This window comes from Lissotriton helveticus, chromosome 7 (assembly GCF_964261635.1).
Source record: "Lissotriton helveticus chromosome 7, aLisHel1.1, whole genome shotgun sequence".
NCBI lineage: Eukaryota > Metazoa > Chordata > Amphibia > Caudata > Salamandridae > Lissotriton > Lissotriton helveticus.
In genome coordinates, this window is record NC_136068.1 from 1,615,837,680 (window position 1) to 1,615,859,268 (window position 21,589).

The 21,589-nt window shown below is 47.7% G+C and overlaps 1 protein-coding gene and 1 long non-coding RNA gene across 3 annotated transcripts in view; one reads left to right on the plus strand and one right to left on the minus strand.

Moving 5' to 3' along the window:
• PRRG2 (proline rich and Gla domain 2) overlaps positions 1–21,589 on the minus strand; it is a 346,092-nt gene that overhangs the window by 31,865 nt on the left and 292,638 nt on the right. For both annotated transcript variants that reach the window (XM_078655284.1, XM_078655285.1), the window contains exons 5-6: positions 18,395–18,443; positions 11,419–11,548 (exon numbers count right to left, since the gene is read on the minus strand). In XM_078655284.1, coding sequence (XP_078511410.1) covers positions 11,419–11,548; positions 18,395–18,443 — 179 coding nt within the window. The remainder of the gene's footprint in view (positions 1–11,418; positions 11,549–18,394; positions 18,444–21,589) is intronic.
• LOC144770607 (uncharacterized) overlaps positions 1–21,589 on the plus strand; it is a 91,007-nt gene that overhangs the window by 13,466 nt on the left and 55,952 nt on the right. The gene's annotated exons all lie outside the window — the stretch shown is intronic.

Sequence of the window (21,589 nt, forward strand, 5' to 3'; positions counted from 1 at the left end):
GTCTAATGTTCCGCAGCATTTATGGGCGCAAGGTCCAACTGATGTAGGTTATATGCAAATCACACCTTATCGTGTGACTCTCAAGTCAGGTGTAGTGTTACCACGAATCAGACAGTACAGATTGCCACCCGAGGCTGTAGCAGCCTTATCCAAAATTATTGACGAGCTCATCGCTCAAGGAGTGGTTGTAGAAACTGACTCCAACGTATGCAATTCTCCGATCATTCCAGTTATGAAACGTACTGATCCAAATGCACCCCCAGTATATCGATTAGTGATCGACCTACGAGAGCTTAATAAATGTATTATTCCGCAGTATCCAGTTGTCCCAGACATCTCTTCCCTATTGACAGCCATTGATTCCGAAGCCACGTTCTTCACTGTCATAGACCTCAAGAACGCATTTTTCAGTGTTCCTATTCATCCAGACAGCCAGTTCCTTTTCGGATTCTGTTTAAATGGAAGGAGCTATATGTTCACACGCGCTCCTCAAGGTTTCACAGAAAGTCCTAGTATTTACAGTCAAGCACTTAAGAGACAACTAGACAACATTCACATGCCAACTGACACTGCCCTGCTCCAGTATGTCGATGATCTACTGATCACAGCCCGTTCTGAACGTGATTGCGAGCGAGCGTCACTAACGGTTCTGTATTTCCTGGCCGAGATGGGGCACAAGGTGTCCCCTTCGAAGCTTCAATTCTGTGTCCAGCAAGTGGTATACTTAGGACACTTACTGTCCAAGAGGGGTAGGCAGTTGACACCAGACCGTATCCAGTTAATAGCGAGTCTTCCTCAGCCCAAGACCCAGAAGGAGGTACGTGCTTTTATCGGCCTCACTTCTTACTGCAGACAATGGATTCCCCAGTATGCATTTCTAGCCAAACCACTGATACAGTTAACGACACAGGAGGCAGCCGTATCGACTGTCCTCCCTTGGACATCTGAACATACACTAAGTTTCAACGAGTTAAAGAAAGCTTTATGCCAAGCTCCAGTTCTAGCCACGCCGAACTACAGTAAGCCTTTTACACTTTTCGTCACAGAACGTGAAGGTACAGCATTATCTGTTCTCACACAAGATCAAGCAGGACAATACAAGCCCTGTGCTTATTTTTCGAGCACATTAGATCCTGTAGCCCAGGCTTTTCCTGCGTGCCTCAAGTCAGTTGCAGCTACAGCACTAGCTATCCGACAAAGTGATTCCATAGTTTTAGGACACTCTCTGACAGTACAAGTTCCACATTCTGTGGAAGTTCTTCTGAACCGAACACAAACCCAGCACTTGACAATTGCACGTTTAACAGGTTATGAATTGACACTGTTCCAGCCACACATAGAAATCAGACGCTGCAACATTTTAAATCCTGCTACACTGTTACCATCAGTTAATTCAAATTCTGCCACACATGATTGTGTGGAAGTAGTTAACATTACGACAAAGCCAAGGCAAGATCTGACAGATACTCCGTTACCAGACCCCGACCTGACACTTTATGTGGATGGTTCATGTATGAGAACTAGTACAGGAGAACTAGTAGCCGCGTATGCAGTGACTACTGACACTGAAGTTATTGAAACACACCGTATTGATACCCTGTCCGCTCAAGCAGCAGAGCTAGTTGCTCTGACACAAGCCTGTATACATGCCAAGAACTTGAAAGTTAATGTTTACACAGATTCACGCTACGCATTTGGAGTTGTACACGACTTCGGAGTGCTCTGGCAGGAGAGAGGTTTCATGACTTCTCATGGAACCAAGATTCAGCATGGTCTCCTTATTCAAGCTCTGTTAGATGCCATACACTTACCGACATCTATCGCTATCATGAAGTGCAAAGCACATACGAAAGTTACTGACATTATTTCCCAAGGTAATGATCTAGCAGATCGCACAGCCAAGCTTACAGCACAGACTCCAGACATTCCAGTTAATCAGACACATACTCCAGATCCGACTACATGCATGACAGTTAAGGACCCTACTCAAGATGTCATAGACATACAGTTACATGCTACTCCCGATGAAATCAAGAAATGGTCCGAACAAGGAGGGGTCCAGACAGATCAGGGATGGGTAACGAAGGGTAGAGCCACATGGTTTCTCCCCGACTCTATGGTTCAAGTCATTATTAATACCGCACATAGTCCAGCACATTTAGGGGAAAAAGCCATGTTAGACAGTATCCAGAACATTTGGTTCAACAAGCATTTACGAGCTGCAGCCAAGCAGAAAGTCCGTACCTGTATGATATGTTGTCAGTTTAATCCAGGTAAAAGTGTCCCGGTGGAACAAGGTGGTTTCCAGCCCCCTGACCACCCTTTTGAAGTCCTCCAGATGGATTATATTCAGATGGAGCGATGTCGAGGTTTCAAGTATGTCCTTGTAGTTGTATGCGCCTTGTCCAGGTGGACAGAAGCATATCCAGTCCCAGATTACACAGCCACGACCACTGCCAAGCAGTTGGTTCGTGAGTTCTTCCCCCGTTATGGACTCCCTAGAGTCGTATATTCTGATAACGGCCAGCCATTCTCATCCGAACTCATGAAGCATGTTTCCCTTTTGTTAGGGTACCAGTGGAAGTTCCATTGTGTACGCCATCCTGAAGCAGCCGGTCTCGTTGAGAGACATAACCAGACTCTGAAAATCCGTATTGCAAAAATATGTAAAGAAAAAGGTGTGGACTGGCTAGTAGCTCTACCAGTCGCTTTATTTTATATGCGCATGGTCGCACATTCCAGATCAGGTCTGTCCCCGTATGAGGTAGTTTTCGGCCGCCCCCCTAATATGTGGGGTACTCCTAGACCCCGAAGTATTACCGATGTTTCAAGTAATATGCTGACAGATTACCTAGCTTCCTTGATGTCTGCCCTCAACTCATGTCGTTCACAGGTTGCCGCCGCATTTCCAGACAATACCGAGGTGGCACCGCATGAAATCGTTCCAGGATCCATGGTGATGGTGAGGAACTTTGACAGATCAAGTCCGCTGGAGCCTCGATGGAAAGAGCCCCGACAGGTCCTCCTCACTACCCGTACAGCCGTGAAGTTGGAAGGACGCAAAGGCTGGGTACACCTTTCTCATGTCAAACTTTTTAATGGACTGAAACCCGCCTTAAAGAACATTTCCCAGGATTCAAAGGATTGCCAGAATATTGTTCTCAAGGACTGTCCCGCAAAAGACATTGCTACAACCCCTCCCCTGTTAGAGAAAACTCCGCAGCAGGAGTATAAACAGAAACTAAGGTCTAGTAAAATGAGTCAGTCAGTTTGATTGTCTAAGTCCTCCCCTAGGTGAAACGGTTAGACTGTTTCTGACATGTATAAAATAGACCCCCATAGTGAGAGAGTTAGTCAAAACTCAATCCGATGTATCGTTTTTCTATGTTTCATATTGTTTTCCAGCCTTATGATTTCCTGCACCAGTTATGCATTTTACCTATGTTTCCCAGTTTCACATGTAAATAAGTCTGCTAATGCTACAGTAGAGCACACGTTTAGTGATCTGCCCCCTCATGAACTGTCTTACCGCCTCGCCATGCGAAATAACTCATTTATCCGCATGTTACATTACTCACACCAGACCAGCAATACCACTAATTGTTGGGTGTGTGGTCGACTCCCCCCTTTCCAGACACCGAAGGGAGTTCTGCCACTCTTTCCTTATCCATTTTCACATAATGGTTCGTGTGGAGCATGGTCCACGTTAACGTCATCCTCAACAGATATGTCTTTTCTTAACAGTACATGTTTCCCAGACAAGCAAGGTCTCCCTCACCGAACAGGTTTAGATCTAGAAAATGAAGTGTATAATTTAGGTAATTATTCTTCGAATTTTATGGTCTTGAATGTTCAGTCTGATACTACTCCAGACTTACCTGCTATTTCAGTACTACCAGTCAAAGGCGAATTATGTGTCCGAAATAATGGTTCCGTACATGTAGGACATAGTGAATGTACTACTATTGTCAAGTATAGTGACAGTGGGAAATCTATTTTCAAAGCTTCACGTCATTCTTATTTTATTTGTGGTCAAACCGCATATATTCGTCTGCCCCTCGATTGGGAGGGAACCTGTTACATTGCCTTCCTACTGCCACCAGTTTTCCTAGCCCCACCTGATTATCATAGAAATACACATCTAGTACACATTAGACATAGAAGGGAGTCCCCAATTGTCGATTATACTGAAACTACTCTAGAACAGTATACAGATTTCAATAGAGGTTTCTTCTTCTTTATAGGACCTATCCAGAATAGTAAGTTAATCCGTAGACTAACCAGAACCCTTGAAGCTGTAATAAATGAGACTGCCTCTGCTCTAGGTAACCTAACCGAAGAGCAATCTGCTATGAGATTTGTCGTTTTGCAAAATCGTCTCGTCCTTGACGTCATACTGGCCGATAGGGGCGGGGCTTGTAGAGTCATCGGATCTAGTTGCTGCATTTTCATTCCAAATAACGCGCCGTCTGTTTATTCAGCTATAACCAGACTCCATAAAATTGCCCATCTGATACACCAAGATCCAGGCACCTGGACATGGTCCGGTTGGTTCTGGAATATAATTTCCGCATGGGGATGGAAAATATTGTCCTTTCTAGGTATTGCAGTAGCGATCATATTCAGCTGCTGCCTCTGTATACAATGTGGCCCTGCGATTTGCAGCATTTGTGCTACCTCTTGTATTCCTAGTCCCAAGCCCAGTTCTAAATCCCGTTCCAGGATAATTCGAGACGAGCAAATGATACTGTATGAAATGATAGATGGTATCATGAATATTGATGTTTCCTGATGGAAACGTAGTGACAAGGAGGGAATGTGGAAAAGTAAATTTTGCCATGTTCTGTGTCCCTACGTGTCATCCATCATATGTTATGTGTGCATGATTAAATATGCATATGCATTCCCCATGTCTGATTAATGACGCAATTACAGTTGTGTCCCCCTCTAGTATGCCAGTTTCCAGTCCTCGTGAATACTACGAATATCAGGCCTATGTAAAGCTACGTTGCCACGTTTCTCAGTGTGCACGTTATTCTATTATAAAGTCCCCGTTTCTAGGCCTCAAAAGGGCCCGGACACCAGATTCAGCTCCTGTCTCCTGAAGCCTCGCTGAGGAGGGATACAGCCCCCACCTGTATCCTCGACCCTTCACTTACTTCCTGCCTCGCAGTGCCCGGTCCAGCCTGGCTCAGTCTCTGAGTCTGCCAAGAATATGTTATGATTCCAGTTATCAGTTCAGTCCTCCTTCTCTGCATTCCTAAGCTACTGAACTGCATCAATAGTTTCCGTCATTGTCTAGCCTTCACGTCTCCACGTTAGAGAAATACTGCATTTAATGGTCATTTCATATTCTTCATATTCTTCATCACGCACTACATGTAGAATAATGCATGGTCCAGTCTTAGAATCAAGTTAGCCTTTCCCCTCCTAACTTCTAGTTCATATCAACATGTTCCCTAAACATCAGATACTAGATAGGGTTTAGGTACATGTCGCTCCGACCCTCCAGACTTCAGTCTCTGCTCCTAGCACAGAGTTCATAGCCCCCAGCTTCTCCTAGTGATACGTCATTGCTAGTTTGCGCGCACCATTAGGTTAGAGGTCCCGGCTCCTCAGGTAGCCCCCTCCATGGTTTCCGCCCCATTCATGACATATCCTGTTACGTCTGCACCACATGTCTATGTATACGCCCAGTTACACCTACTTTTGCCTTTATCTTTCGCGACTGCTACGCGTCACACCTATTGCTCCACCCACTGCTACGCCTACTGCAATGTAATACTATGTGTTTGCGTTATGTATATATGCTCATGTATTGTTATTAAAAGCCAGCGCGCTCATCCCAGATCCAGCCCCAGCAGCTGCTGGGCCCTGTCATCCTATTCCCATGCAGGTTGTCCTGTTCCTGTCCTTATGCTGTATTAAACCTGCAAAACTCCTACTACCTCGAATCTTGACTCTTATTTATTGAGCTATCTGTTATGATATATGTCTAGTCAAAAATAGGGTATTATTTATTTATTTACCACAGGCTCATGGTTTACTTGATTGGCGATTCTCTTCCACTAACATTGTTTTAGGAACTGAGACAATCAAGTTGGTGCTATGACCTGGATTAAAGTGAATCTCCAGTGGTGGGGAGGGTGTGGACTGCAGAATAAATATGCAGACCGCATGCAGCACAAGTTTAGCAAAGGAGCATTAAAACATATAGCGAAGTCAAATCCCTGGAAGGATAGTTTGGGCTCCGATTGCTTTTTCTTCAAATTCTGTACAAAGCAATCTCTTGACACAACTTCTTTTTCTTGCTCTAAGAAAAGTTAGTCACTTAAATGCTGGATCAAAAGACAAAAAACATATACGGAATGGAATGTAAGAGGGGAGAACTGGAAGGGCGCGGTCAGCTTTTTATCAAACACGTCCAACCTGTAGGCGTACGTCTTAAATGAAAATGATAAAACAATGTATAGCAATTAGTTGATCCCAAATGTGGGACATATGATGTAGCCATAACCATACCATACAGGCAGGACTGTTGAGTAGGGCAGCTTTATTATACAAAACAGTACTAGTGTAGTTTGAGTTCCTTGGGTACGAAAAAAGGGGGTGTGGGCAACTTTCACTGATCTAAAGTAACAAAAACACCTTTGCCTTGCACCACAGGCTCTTGGTATTAGATTACATGGTCAAAATGTACCATATCAAACTTAATCAAATAAATATCTTCTGTACACTCTTGAGTTTTTAATTGCGCCTCTTCATCAGAGGAATTCCCTACTGGTCCGCACTCTCCTCTCAGTTGCCATATTTAGGTTTAAAGCATTTTATTAAGACATAAAAACACGGGGGAGGGGATTAGGAGGTCAAGGTTACATACAGTACAAAAGAAGACATGTTGCAGCGATTCTGGCGGAAAGCGGGGAGGCCGGCAGTCCCGGAGGGGGAAAAAAGCCAAACGCCGTAGGGCAAGAAAGCCATGCGGATAACCCTCCAGTAGTCCCCAACCCCTCAATCAAAGCTAAGCATGAATAGCAACCCGCAACACAGCATAAACAACATAGTCCCTCCAAGCCCCCCATCCCCTGAATAAGGAAAAGGAAGAAAACAATACCCCAACATCCCCGTCCAGTAGCCCATTACAGAAACATTGTCCCTAGCCTCCCATCCCCAGCCCCCAGCCCCCCCGATCCCATCCCTCTCAATCCGCTGGAGCCGCCGGCGGCGTCAGCCTAAGAAGGCGCAGGTACCTCGGACATGTGATCTCCCGAAATTCCGTGGACAACAGCGCCAAGAAAGGGTGCCAGAGTTCCTCGAACTGGTCAACATTACCAGCCACCGTGAGCGACATCTTCTCCATACCCAGTACCTGCCAGAGCCTGTGTAACCAGCCAGTGATAGAGGGGGCAGTGGGGGTGCGCCAGTGCACAAGGATATTCTGAACCGCTGAGCCTAGCGCAATAGCAATCTGCCTACCCCTGCGGGACTTCAGCGGGTACATCAAATCGTTGGGGAGGCCTAGCAGGACATACGCCGGGAGGCGCGGGAGTTCAACCTCGAAGTGCCTGTCCACCTCATCTAAGACCTCCTTCCAATAAGCAGATAATATCGGGCACCCCCAAAGAATGTGCGATAGAGTACCCTCTTGTCCGCAGCCTCGCCAGCAACCCTTGTCGGTGAGTTTGTGCATCTCGTAGAGCCTCTCCGGGGTGTAATACCAGTAGGTGGACACCTTGGTAAAAGTCTCCGTCAGCCCAGTGTGGTATGCAGAGTGCCTCGCCCGATATGCGATCCCGTCCCACTCCTTGTGGCTCAGGGTCCTGCCCAATTCTCTGTGCCAGCGCTCCCTCCCCGGGTTGTGGAAATGAAACGGCGGGGGTTGAAGAAATTTGTACAGATCAGTGATAAGCTTGGCATCCGAGGTCCGAGTCACCAGCCACCGCTCGTAAGGTGTGATTTGGCGGGCTGCGACGTCACGCACCTGGGGTTGGAGAGCCCAGTGACGGACCTGCATATAACGCAGTCTGTCCTCCTCCGTCAGACCAAATTCCTGCCGGAGTTGTTGGAAAGGGAGCACGCCCTCCGGCCCGTAAATCTGAAAGAGTGCCCTGCAGCCCGCCCGCACCCAGTGAGAAAAAGCTCCTGGGGCCATGCCTGGAGTAAAGTCTGGGTTACCAACTATGGGCGAGAACGGTGATGGGAAAGTAGTGAGCTCGCGGAGTTCACAAACCGCATCCCACACCCGTAGCGGGACCCGAGTGACAAAGGAGGCGTAGAGATTAGCCGGGCGGTGTGCGCGCCGCAGGAATGGAATCTCTTGAAGGGTGCGACCAGCAACCGCCTGGTCTTGAAAAAGCCAGTGCTTGTCCGATTCCCACCTGCTCCATTCCACCAAATATCGGAGTTGCGCCGCTTGAAAATACTTCCGAAGGTCCGGAACACCGAGACCCCCCGCCTCCGGCGCAAGCATGGAAAGAGCCCTCTTCATCCGAGGCCTGCGGCCCTGCCACACGAAACGGGAGATGTCAGCTTGCGCTTCCTGTATCCAACCCACAGGGGGCTGGAGAGGTAAGGCGCGAAAAAGATACAAAATCTGGGGCAGCACCGTCATCTTCACCGCCGCGATACGGCCCAGCCACGAGAGCAGGCCCTTGCCCCATCGGCCGAGTTCCTCTTTAATCTTCTTGCTAAGGGAAGAATAGTTGGCCTTGACCATCTCGGGCAGCGAAGGTGCAAGCAGGATCCCCAGGTACGGCACCGTGGAAGAGGACCACTGCATAGGGAAAAGACGCTGGAGGTCTCGCCTGGTGTCCGCGGAGAGCGACACATCTAGAGCGGCCGATTTAGACATGTTCATTTTAAAGCCGGCCACGCGTGCAAAGGCGTCCAGTTCGCGAACGCAGGCAGGGAGTGACCGCCTGGGGTCATCCAGGGTCAGCAGGACATCATCCGCATATAGGCTAACAGTATGGGTATACCGACCCATTTCAACCCCAATAGCGTCCGAATTGTCGCGAATCCTCTGGGCGAACGGCTCCATATAAAGGGCGAACAAAAGCGGCGAGAGGGGGCATCCCTGTCTCGTACCACGCTCAATGACAAAACTACTAGAGCTGTGTCCGTTGACTCGCACCGATGCTGACGGTCTCCTATAACAATTGAAGACCATGGAGCGGAACTTCTCGCCGATCCCCAGTTTCCTGAGAACCAGCTCAAGATACGGCCAATGAACCCTATCAAAGGCCTTCTCCGCATCAACCGACAGCAACATCCGTTCCCCCGGGATGCGTGAGGCCTTTTCTAACACGTGCGTCACCCTTTTGGTGTTGTCGACTGTCTGCCTACCGGGTACAAAACCAGCCTGGTCCACTTCCACCAGGCCCGGTAGGTGCAGGCCAAGTCTGGCCGCCAGGATCCCCGTGTAGAGCTTAAGGTCCACATTCAAAAGCGAAATAGGCCGATATGAACCGCACAGGGTCCGGTCCTTCCCGGGTTTCGGAATAACCGACACCGTCGCGGAAAGAAGGTCCGGCGGAATGGCCCCCGGCACAGAGAAGGAGTTGAACAGGCGAGCCAGTATAGGCGCCAGAGTGGAGCAGAAGGTCTTGTAGAACAAGGCCGTGTAGCCATCCGGGCCCGGGGCCTTACCGTGCTTCAATCGCGCGATAGCGGAGATGACTTCCACCACATGGATGTCCCTCTCCAGATGGTCTGCCTGGGCGGGCTCCAGAGACGGGAGGGTCACAGACTCCAGATAGGCCTCAGCTTCTCCCGGCGGGGAGGGCTCTGCGGCATATAGCTCCTCGTAGAAGCTACGGAAACAATCCGCCACATCCGCGTCACCGGAAACCGGGACCCCATCCGCGCCCACTAACTCCTTCACCACATTGCGTTGCCGCGCAGCCCTGAGCCGGTGGGCTAGGAGCTTACCGCATCTGTCTCCGCCCGTATAAAAGGCATGCTTCAGACGCAACGCTGCGTATTCCGCCCGGTCCAAATCTAGCGCAGAGAGGAGTTTCCTCGCCACTTTCAGCTGCCTCCAGACCCGAGGAGCTCCCGTGCGGCGGTGAACCTGCTCAAGTTCCCTGACTTGCGCCGTCAGTTCGTCCCTCTTACATTGCCGCTCCCTGTTCTCCGCCGAGGAAATGGAAATGAATTCCCCCCTGAGGACCGCCTTCAAGGCTGCCCATTGCGTCGCGAGGGACGTGTCGGAGTTGCCATTGTGGACCAGGTATTCCTGAATGACCTCCTCCACTCGCGTCACCACCGACTTCCTATGTAGAAGCGTATCCCGAAGCCGCCACATCCCTCTAGAGGGGGGGGCTGCCGGCCAAGCAAAGACTCCCGAAACCGGCGCATGATCGGACAGGGACAGGACCCCGATGTCTGCCGCCGTGGCGGCCGAGCGAAGCGGACCGCTCACCAAGAGGTAGTCCAACCGCGAGTAAGTGCGGTGCGCATGGGAGAAGTATGAATAGTCCCTACCGGCGGGGTGCATAGTGCGCCAGAGGTCATGCAGATCCATCTCAGCAATCTGGTCTCGCACCGCTCGAGAAAGCTCCCCCGTCTGCGGGAAGCGTTGGGCAGACCTATCCAAAGCGGAGTCAAAGACCATATTTAGGTCTCCCCCCAGGACAACATGGCGATCGGGCGAGGCAGTGACGTCCACCAACACTGATGCCAGGAAGCGATCCTGGTGGTCATTCGGGCTATAAACGGAGCCAACCGTGAAGGTGATACCCCCAAGCCGCATGCGATACACTAGGAGCCTCCCCTTCTGCTCAGCATATTTATACAACACTTCACCCCTGAAGGAGCTGGCTAAAAGAATGGCAACACCCGCAGTCTTGGTCGCCGCCGAAGAGAAGAATTGGGTGGGGAACTTGGCAGAGCGCAACCTATGACAATCATTGGAGAGTAAATGGGTTTCCTGCAAAAGGCAAATATCCGCCTTCGTCCCCTCTAGCAGGGAAAGGATCGCCCTACGCTTCACAGGGTTGTTTAGACCCTTAACATTAAGGGTCACCACCTTCAAGGACGGCATCACTCCCAGGGGCTCGAAGCGCCAAGCAGCAAGCGAAGGAACAGCGGAGGGGGCGCGCGGGGCATGGGTGCAGGGAAGGCCAGAACCGGCCTCGCGCATTCATGGGCAGCATCGGACGGGACCCCACCAACAACAAACCAACCCCTAAACCCTCCCTGAACCAACCCACGGCAACTAGCCAAAAATAGAAACAAAGAAAAACATCCCATTGTCTCAGTCCGGCCCAGTTGCCATATTTAAAGCAAGGTATGTCACCCAAGAGATTCAATCAGACTGACATTACAGCGCTCTTATCCATCAATGCTAACCAGTCATCTTAGAAAAGCTACTCCACCTTTAAACGGACAGACGCATGCTGCTCTAGAGGCTCCTACCTGCTGCGTCGGCGCTCCTTGGCTCTGTACTTCATGCAATACATCGCCACCACAGCTATCATGATGAGCACCAGGATGGCTCCGGTCAGCCCCGCGACTAGCGCCGCCACATCAATGTTCCTCACACTGGCTGCAAGAAACACAGAGCAAAATGTAACAGAAGTGATTCGCTGGCAAGCTCAACACATCGGACTATACCTCCCCCTATTTTGACTTACTTCAGTGTTTATTATATATCATCTATATAGCAAGAGGGAGAGGACAGAAACAGTTATGGTAATTTAATATAAATAAAAACCAAGAATAAAAACACTTGGAATCTGCTGAAGGAGTGTGGCCAATAGAGGATCCCACAACTCACATGTAAAAAGAAACCATTAAGGTTGGATGTCCAGTCCTGTGACTGCTACAGTTCCCAGTATCTGTGTCCTAGTATGAAAATATATTGTGTGAGGAGGCCAATGTCCACGTAGTGGAGTAGTCTTCTTTCTTTTACATCTTTATTCGCCCAAGAAAAGGCAATTAAAGTACACACATCACTAATCATCCATAAGTACATAACCATATTAAAATCGTGATAAAACCTTAAAAACAACTAGAGTACAATACATTATACTACAGACATTTCCACCGATGTATAGCGCCCCATACACCAAGTGCACATCATCAGTAAATACACAGCAATATCAAAATAGTAATAAAACCTTCTTAACCACCAATACTTTTTCTGGAATGTATAGCATCCCATATGTGAAGTGCAATCCTGACGCAATCTGGAGGGCTAATACTGCAAATATGAGTTTTAAAGAATCTAAATAGTCCCCGACATCCTCCCAAGGAAAAGTGATTTTAAATACCATTCCCTCGAACCCTCGAAAAAGCAGCAGAATAAAATTAAGTGCTGTGTGCTTCGGACCGACACGCCATTACAAGGACAGGGTAAAGTGGCAGGTGGATGCTTTTTCATTTCAGGGAAAGGGAAAAGGTGGTGAGCTACTCCCAATTGTAATCTGGTTAACACAAAGTAATGCAGGGGTTTGTTCTGTGCATTGCCCCACATGCCTCCCCCAAAAGTAGCAGTTGTTAAGCCTCTTGCTTTATAGATTATGACCATTACCATAAGTGGGTGACTGCCAATCTTGTGAGAATTTAAACATGCCCTCACAAATTCTTCTCAATTTCAGCTTAGTGCTTAGGACATGCTGGGCCCAAAACCATTACTTCAGGATAAAACCCTAAGGTGGCAAAAGGACCTAACGTTAGCAATTGGGGCTCCCTCAATGTTAAACCTCCTATATATCTACACTTTCCCTCACACTATGGTAAATGGAGTAGTCAAACTAAACTGGTGTGCCACAAAATCTTTGTAACTAAATCCAGGATTGATCAAATGATCCTGGTCACCTTCACCGGGGATAAATGGCATGATTTGAATCTTCCCCTGGGAGGATTAGACAATAATTGGCACCTTTACTAAGGATCAATCAGATAATTTTTACCTTCGTTTGAAAGGATCGCATGATCCTCAACACCTCCACCTGGATGGATCCCATTCTTTTCTTTCCCTGGAATGATTACACGATCTTTAACACATTCACTGGGCATCAGTCAGATGATTTGTCCCAAACTTTCTCTGGCATGAATCTTGACATACTTGCTAGGCGTGACCTAGATGAATCTGGCCTTCCCCCGGCAAGATCACGCAACGCTTAAACCCACACAGGATGACAAGATCCTTTAAACTGTCACCAGAGATTGATGGTATTATGCAGTTATCTTCACTAGGGATCATTCAGGTGATTCCAACATTCCTCTGGAAGGACTTTGAGATCCTGTAATTTTCAGCATTGATGGAAGGATCACAATGCTGGACACCTTCACAAGTCATGAACCACGATTCCAACATTACCCTCAAAGGGATCCTTGACAGTTTTATAAGGGATATATCAAATTAACTACCCATAGAAAGATCATGTGACCCGTGACACCCTTACCAGTGGCAAATCACATGACCACCAGCCACAGATCACATTACATAATTTATTAAAATTACAAAGATAATGAAATCTGTAATGTATTAAATAATGGTGTGATCGATCCAGGGGCAGGGTAGGACTCTTGTTACCTACGCTTGGTGACTGCATCTAACTAGGATAGCAACATCTGTCCTGGGGAAGGTTCAAGAATTAGATAATCCTTGCAGCTTTTCCTCAATAGATCATGATTCCAGTTAACTATCTTAGGGGGTGAATCACATTTTTAATCGAGGGGTAGGTTCCAAGGGATGTAACATAACATGAATGGATCCTCATAGGCTAGGATAGTATATATAAAGTGCACTAATACCAGCTGGTGTAAAGGCGCTAAGCGAACAGGGAGAAGTGATAGCACCAACAACCCACGAGGATGCAAATAACCAGGTCTTTAAGAGATTCCTAAAGACCAGACGCGAGTCCGCCTTGGAAATGGGAAGGGGCAAAGAGTTCCAGAGTTTTGCGGCTGACACCTAGAAGGAGCGGCCACCCCATTTGGACCTTCAAAATCTGGGAGTGACCAGTTTTTTAAGAGAAGAAGATCTCAAGGTCCTCCCTGGAGCGTACCACTGCAACCTGGTATTATTAAGATAGGACGAGCCATTAATATGCATAGCCTTGTACACCAGATTCAGAACCTTGAAGGAGATGCGCTTCCTGATGGTAAGCCAGTGCAGGGCTTGGATTCCTTCCCTGGCTGACTGATATTTAGGGATGTTAAGCATCAGCCATGCAGCAGCGTTCTGTACCACCCGAAGCTTGTTCAGGGAGCCTGTGCTGATGTTGAGGTACAGAGCATTGCAGTGGTGCAACCGGGAGGTGACTAGTGAGATGATAGTGGGCCGGTGAAGTTTCGTAGGGATGTAAGGCAGTGCTCTCCTCAGGATTTTAAGGATGTAAAAGCGGGTGCTGACAGTGCAGTTCATCTGGGCATCGAAGGGCAGGTTCACGTCGAAGAGAATCCTAAAGTTTTAGCGGTATTGACCAGAACCGTAAGGGAATCACAATCTGCGAGCCACCAGGCAGTGGACCAGATGGGATTCTGTGGTCCAAAGGCCAGCACCTTAGTTTTCTCTGCATTGATTTTTTTTTTATTAAACAGATTTTATTGATAGATTGCACATATGTCGCAGCAACCCGCATCCCGGGGAAGGAATGCAGATCAATTACACAGCGTCAGATTAATTGCAATCTTAAACATCATTTTGATTCAACTAATACCATCAAAACCTACCAGTTCTACATCCCCTCACCCCTTATCCCGCCCCGTCCCCCCATTCCCTCCACTCGGATCCCACCCTCCCCAGCCGCACGATAGCATCTCATATTTTTGTAAGCCATGCTCTAGACTGACAGTGTACAAACACCTTCCCTCCTGGTCCCTTTACGCCATTACCGGGCACTCTTCCTGTTCCACCGGTGGTTCCAACCACAAGCCCCAATAATCCGCCCACCGCCGCCATATCCTGTAATGTTTCCTTGGGCAGCCTCGGGCCTCAAAGACTGGCCGCTCCAACCCCATACAGAAGTCCAACCCTTTCTTCTCCACCAGCACTGAGGGAGCCGGGGGTCCTTACATGATTTAGATATATCTCTCTTGGCTACGGTTAAGCCTAGCAGCAGTAGATACCTTTTATATGCGTTGCCCCCCACCCCTTCCATCACATGCAAAAGACCTAGTCGTGGAGTACGGGGGAGCTCCCATCCCAAGACCTCAGACATACAGTCCCAGACCCCCTTCCAGAATCTAACTAGGGAACTACAGCCCCATACTGTGTAAATCAACGTCCCTACTTCCCGTCCACAGCGGAGACAATCTGGGGACGTAATCAGGCCTGCTATCCACAGTCTCTCTCTTGTGAAGTAGACCCTATGTAGGTATTTGAATTGAATGAGTCTCAAGCGCATTGCTATAGCCGCACCTCTAGGGGCCTCAAGTGCCTCCCGCCAATCTTCTTCCTCCAGCGCCCCCACATCCCCCTCCCAGGTCTCCCTAAGTTTCTGCAATGATGTGGAGCAGTGTGTAACTAGGGTCTGATATATACGAGATATCTTTTTCTCTCCTTGGTCACCCATAAAGACCTTGGCCTCTAGCGGGCTAAATTCGGGCATGGATTCAAGACCCTCCAGACTCGGGGCAATGGTGTGTTGGAATTGCAAGTACTTAAAGAACTGGGACTGGGGCATACCATACTCCTTGCGCATCTCCTGGAAGGACTTAAGGGCCGTCTCTGACATCATCTCTCCCAGCCTGGAGATTCCTATATTGTCCCAGCCTCGAAAGCCCTGAAGGGGCGCCAGCACAGGTAGGCGTCCATTGTGCCATAAAGGTGTCTCTTCAGTTAGCTTGCCCCACCATCCCATACGACGTAGGGCTTGCCTCCAGAGTTGGAACACCACCTGGGTGACCGGCGGCGGCTTCCTCCGCAGTCGCGCCGAGTAGAGGACTGTGTGTAGAGTATTGGACCCCATAAGACATCTCTCCAAGGCATATGCTGGGTCCCCCCTGTCCCCATACCACCATTCATTCAGGACTAGGAGATGGGAGGCTTCATAATAGGATTGGATGTTGGAGGTCGCCAGGCCACCACAGTATGTGGACAGAAAACATGTGCGCAGCGCCACAAGCACTGCCCCTCCCGCCCAAAGGAATTGCCCCAACGCCGAGCCGACCTTTCGGAACCAGTGAAGCAGAATCGGAAAAGGGTGGTTCTGTAGTTGGTATAATAGTCTCGGAAGGGCCACCATCTTACAGATGGCCGATCGACTGTAAATAGTGAGGGGCATGCAGGACCACGTCTTCATCTCTGTCCGAACCCGGTCGCAGACTGGCACTAGGTTCCATTCCCAAGAGACCGTAGGGACGTCGGTTATGAACACTCGCAAATACTGGAGTCCCCCCACCGCCACCCGCAGCGCAGATGCCCAGCCCCCAACCCCCGAGTGCTCTCCCAGCACCCAAAGAGTTGATTTGCGCGGGTTCATGTAGAGCCCGGAGACCTCACCAAAGATCTGCATAATCTCTAAGAGACGCAGTCCCGATCTATTTAGATTCGTAACGAAGAACAGGACATCATCCGTGTATAGCTCCAGTCTATCCGACAGCCCGGTCTCCCATTCGAAGCCACGCAGTTGCGCATCTATGCGCACCCACGCCGCCAGCGGCTCCATGGCAAGGGCAAACAGGTACGGCGAGAGGGGGCAGCCCTGACTCGTACCACGGCCAACAGAAAATACAAAGGACATGGCCCCCGCCACCCTACCCGAGGCCGTTAAGTCTGTGTAGAGAAGTTTCAGATATGACAGGAAGTGTGGTCCAAAATTGAGTCGGGGCAGAAGCGCGAACAGGTAAACCCAACTCAGGGACATATCTCTGCATTGATTTTTAATGAATTGTCCTTCATCCAGTGTATGATACTGATCATTCAGAGATTGAACTTTTAGGCAACCGGTGGAAGGTCATTGGACATGGAGGCAATGATTTGTGTGTCATCCGCGTAGGAGAGCACATGGAACCCGAATGCTGTCACCAGTTTAGCCTGGGGGGTCACGTAAAGGTTAAACAGAGTGGGGCTGAGCGAAGAACCCTGAGGGACACCACAAGGAAGGACAAAGTCCTTTGCTGTAAAGTGTCCACAAAAGACAGTGTGGGATTTACAGGTGATAAAGGAGTGGAGAAGCTGCAGGGCCCTCCCCCAGACTCCTGCTTCCTGCAGTTGCTGGGTCATGCATACTAGGGAGATGGTATTGAATGCTGCTGAAAGGTCAAGCAAAATCAGCACTGCAGATCCGCCTATGTCGACCTGCATACGGATACAATCAGATGCCGCTACCAAGGCAGATTCAGTGCTGTGAGCGGTCCAGGATTTCATGAGATTCCCAAATGTTTCATCAGCTCAGCATTGATTAATTTTCCAGGATTTTGGCAGGGGCAGGGAGAAGGGAAATAGGTCGAAAGTTCTTCAGCTCTGATGGATCGTCATCGTGTTTTTTTAAGTAGAGGTGAGACAATAGCTTCCATATAGATTCAGGATGGTGCCCGACAGCAGTGCATTATTTAAGACCCTGCACAGGAAGTTAGCAATAAGGTTGGGAGCAAGGCTGAGTGTGGACAACATGCAAGGATGAGAGGGTGCACCGGACTTGAGGCCAAAGAAAATTTCCTTGGAGCACAGGGCTGTGATAAGAGGACAGAGCAGGTTTCCCCGGGACCTGGCTAGCTCCCCCATCGGTGGGTCTGCTTGTTCACTTATGACTACCTCTGTGATAGGTTCATCCTCTGCAGTCGAGTGAGCTCTTGGAAGATCTTAAGGACTTTCTCCTGGAAATAGAGTGGTATCTTGTTACAAAAATCTTAGAAAGGGTTCAGCAGCTGTGTCCCCAGGGGCTCAGCAATCCCCTTTAAGACTTTGAACAGCATGGTGGAGGAGTTATCTGCCAACACTGTCTTGTTGGTGAGGAAACAAGATTTGGTCTGGAAGATGGCGTGTTTATAGTCCCGCAGGAGAGATTTCTGCTTGGCCTTTTCCTGAGGGCAGGGGTCTGCCCGCCATTTCCGTTCTTGCCTACGGCATAGGCACCTAACAGCCATGAGCTTTTATGAGAACCATGGAGCTGAGGGTTTAGCTCTTTTAATGACTGTTTTTGAAGGGAGCAACTATGTCCAATGCCTTGGCAATTCCGTTGCGAAAGCCCTCTGCCGTGGGGGGGTGAGCGATATGACTCCCATCTGAGCAGGCAACTAGTGCCTCAATTATCTACCTATGATGGATACCCTGAGCCTTACAATATCTTCAGGAAGGAAATCCACTGTCTCCTGTCACCTTCTTCCAATAAAGATTTCTAGAAGCAGAAAAACAATCTGTCCCTCACATTATCGGACCTGTGTTACACCAATATTCATAAAATACGGATTATAAACCATGGCCTTTTCAGGCACTCACCAGAATCTCCACCTTTTCCATTGTGGGGATATTTATCCCAGAACTGCTTCTGTAAGGGGTGAAAAGAAAATTTTACAAATATAACTAGTCAGAAAATAATACTTTCTTTCCAAATTACATATTTATGTAGCGGGCAACTTGGATCACCTATGGTCAAGTTCAGTATCAGCACATATCCACATAAACAATTATATAAACAATAAAAAACGTAAACACATTTACAGTTGAAAACAATTCACAATATTACCGCATTTAAAGTTCCCTTTAACACTGCCATGGTGCCAGTTCTATTACTGGGGTGCTCAAAGTAAATGAAACCAAAGCAGACTTAAATTGCTGAAAAGCGTTCAAATAGCATTACATTTATAGCACAATAATAGGGTACATGCAAGAGACAAGTCACCCCAAGGTAGCACCCGCATTGGCACTAGTTCCATCAGTTCCATCTTCTTTTTTACTTTAAACTGTGGAAAAAGACCCACATGCAGTTTAAACAGAGGTTCCTTGAAAACGGATCTGGGACAAAGGTGAAATGAAGGCTCACATTTAGGGTAGCCTCAAAATGCCTCCTTGGTGTCGATTTCTTGCTTGCTATACAATTTAGATCAGCAGCATCAGATTCTACAGTTTCCTCAACTGAATTCTAATAAATACTTCTAAAGTACTAAAAGGTGGAGCTGAAGTCTGAGCGACAACCTCATGCTAGATAAGCAGAGCATACAGCTGCTTGTGATGCCGTTCATTCAAAGAAAAAGTGCTGCTTTATAGCTCCCGAAATTGAGCACCACCTAGTGACCCAGAATCATTCAGGCACAATTTAGCAACGCAATAAAAGTAAAGGCATATTTTTGCTGAAAATGTTCAGGACTACTGGGCAAGATTCGTACAGAGTCTACCCAAGCCCTCATCACCAGCCGCCTGGACAATGGAAGTTCCCTGTACGCGGGCATCACCTCACAACTACTGAGCAGACTTCAAACCATCCAAAATGCTGCAGCCAGGCTCATCCTTGACCTCCCAAGAAGAGGTACATCACCCCCAACCTCAGAGGGCTTCACTGGCTCCCTGTCCAAACAAGGTGCCAGTTCAAACTGCTGACCCACAAATACAAAGCCTTGCACAACAAAGGACCAGCCTACCTCAACCACAGAGTGAACTTCCACCAACCTAGCAGACTATTACGTTCCATGCCATTCACCCTCGCCCACATGCCCCTTTTCCACAAAAGCAGAAGCGGCAGCTGCACCATCTCCTTCCTGACTGCCAAGACCTGGAATGGCCTTTCACTCCACCCCTGGACTGCATCCACCCTACAGAAGTTCAGAGATGGCCTAAAAACCTAGATGTTCGACTGGCAGCTCCCAGCCCCAGCACCTGGATAACCTCACAGGTGATAAGCAGCGCTCTACAAACTGTTAATTGATTGAGAGTACCTGAATCATCTTGCTACAGTAAGACCTTTACCGTTTAGGTTTTTGTAAGGCACCAAGCATGCTGTGAATGGAAAAAAACAAAAATCACAGATACCATGATTCTTAGTGCTTAGATTATTAACGTTTAATGCCAAGAATTCAGACATCAATGTTCTGGTGATGGTTAGGGAAATACATTTACTGGGGGAGCATTTAGGCTTATTAATACATTGTGATAAGTAGCAGCTCTATTGAATGTTCAAGGCCTCCTCTTTGGGGATGGTGAAATATTTGTATGTTAAGACCTACAATTGTAATGGTTATGTTGCTGAATTTAGAATTTTAAAAACAAATGACTGTAGGTAGCCCCTGCCCTCCATCGTATGCAAACATCTCCATAATATTTTATCACATTCCACTCATGCTGCTTGAGGTGATTTAGGGCTCTAGTGACTCATATGGGAGGGAAGAGTAAAGCTAGAGGTAAGCTGGGAACACAAGGTTACCACAAGCTGTGTTGAGGGATGGACTGTTATACCAGATTAAGAATTCTATAACCTGGTCAGCAAGACACATTTTGTCACAAAATAATATGGAACATGGTGGGAAGTGCCTCATAAATACATACAGAGGCAACTCTGGCACCCAGGACTTTTCACATTATTTCTTGATATAAAGTCCCTAACCCAGATGGAAATCAATAAGATAAAAGTTGCTACGTGGGCTATTGAGCAACCTGATGAAAAATGAAGCGAATTCATATACAATAGTCTTTTTCTAAAATCATATTAGTTTCTGAGAAGGTTTAATAACGTGTTTGATAACACCGCTTGAATTTTACTAAGATGGGGGACACATATGGAGATTTAATATGCAGCCTTTTCAGTCCTCATGGTGTCTACGACATGTTCAGAGCGTACCATTTCATGGATGCACTTCAGCCAAATGTATTGCATTACTGAATGCCGACAGAAACTAAACCTTCTTGTAATGTTATGTGAACGTCAACATTGCTGACTTTCTCTTATGGAATGAATACATACTACGGAGATCATTTGCTGTACAAAGCTAATTAGTTTAAAAAACTAATAAATTATTTGAAAAAAACATACACTCCGCAACACAGCATACGAGTTAAGTATTTACTTTTGACAAATTCCTCTTAGATCCCGTAAACACATTTATTGTTTACATCATCAAAAGTAAAGTTAGAGAGAGATCATAACCTGACATGCAAGACCATGTACCTTTAACTAGCATAACCATTGAGTGTACGGTTGATCTCAAACCCTAGAATCACACTTACAGAATGTTTCACGATTGAGGACAGTACTTCATCCTCACTGTACAACCATTTTGAGTGGTCAGCGACTAGAAATATTGGCAATGGCCCGTTTTTCCTCCAAAAAGGAGATGTTTCAATTATTTTCACCTCGCCCATTGCTTGGGCTTTCACACTCTCCTAGGCACCACTGAAGTCTTGGTCATCCATCCCCTACACCTATAATCCTCTCTACCCTACCTGTTGTTTCTGATACCAACTATGCATGACACCAATGTGCGGCAGTGTAAACAGCGGTTATGTCACCAATGAGGTCATTGGAAAGGAAAGCACAGCAGTGTCGGTGGCACATCAAATCTAATTCCTTCTGTGTCAGTGCATACTCCAATAGGGCATCCCCTCAGCCACTTGGGCCGTAGGCACCCTAAACTATTTTTACTACTCAGCCCCTTCTTGACTGCTCCACCATCTGTTTTCCCTTGACTATTTTTCATTCCTAGA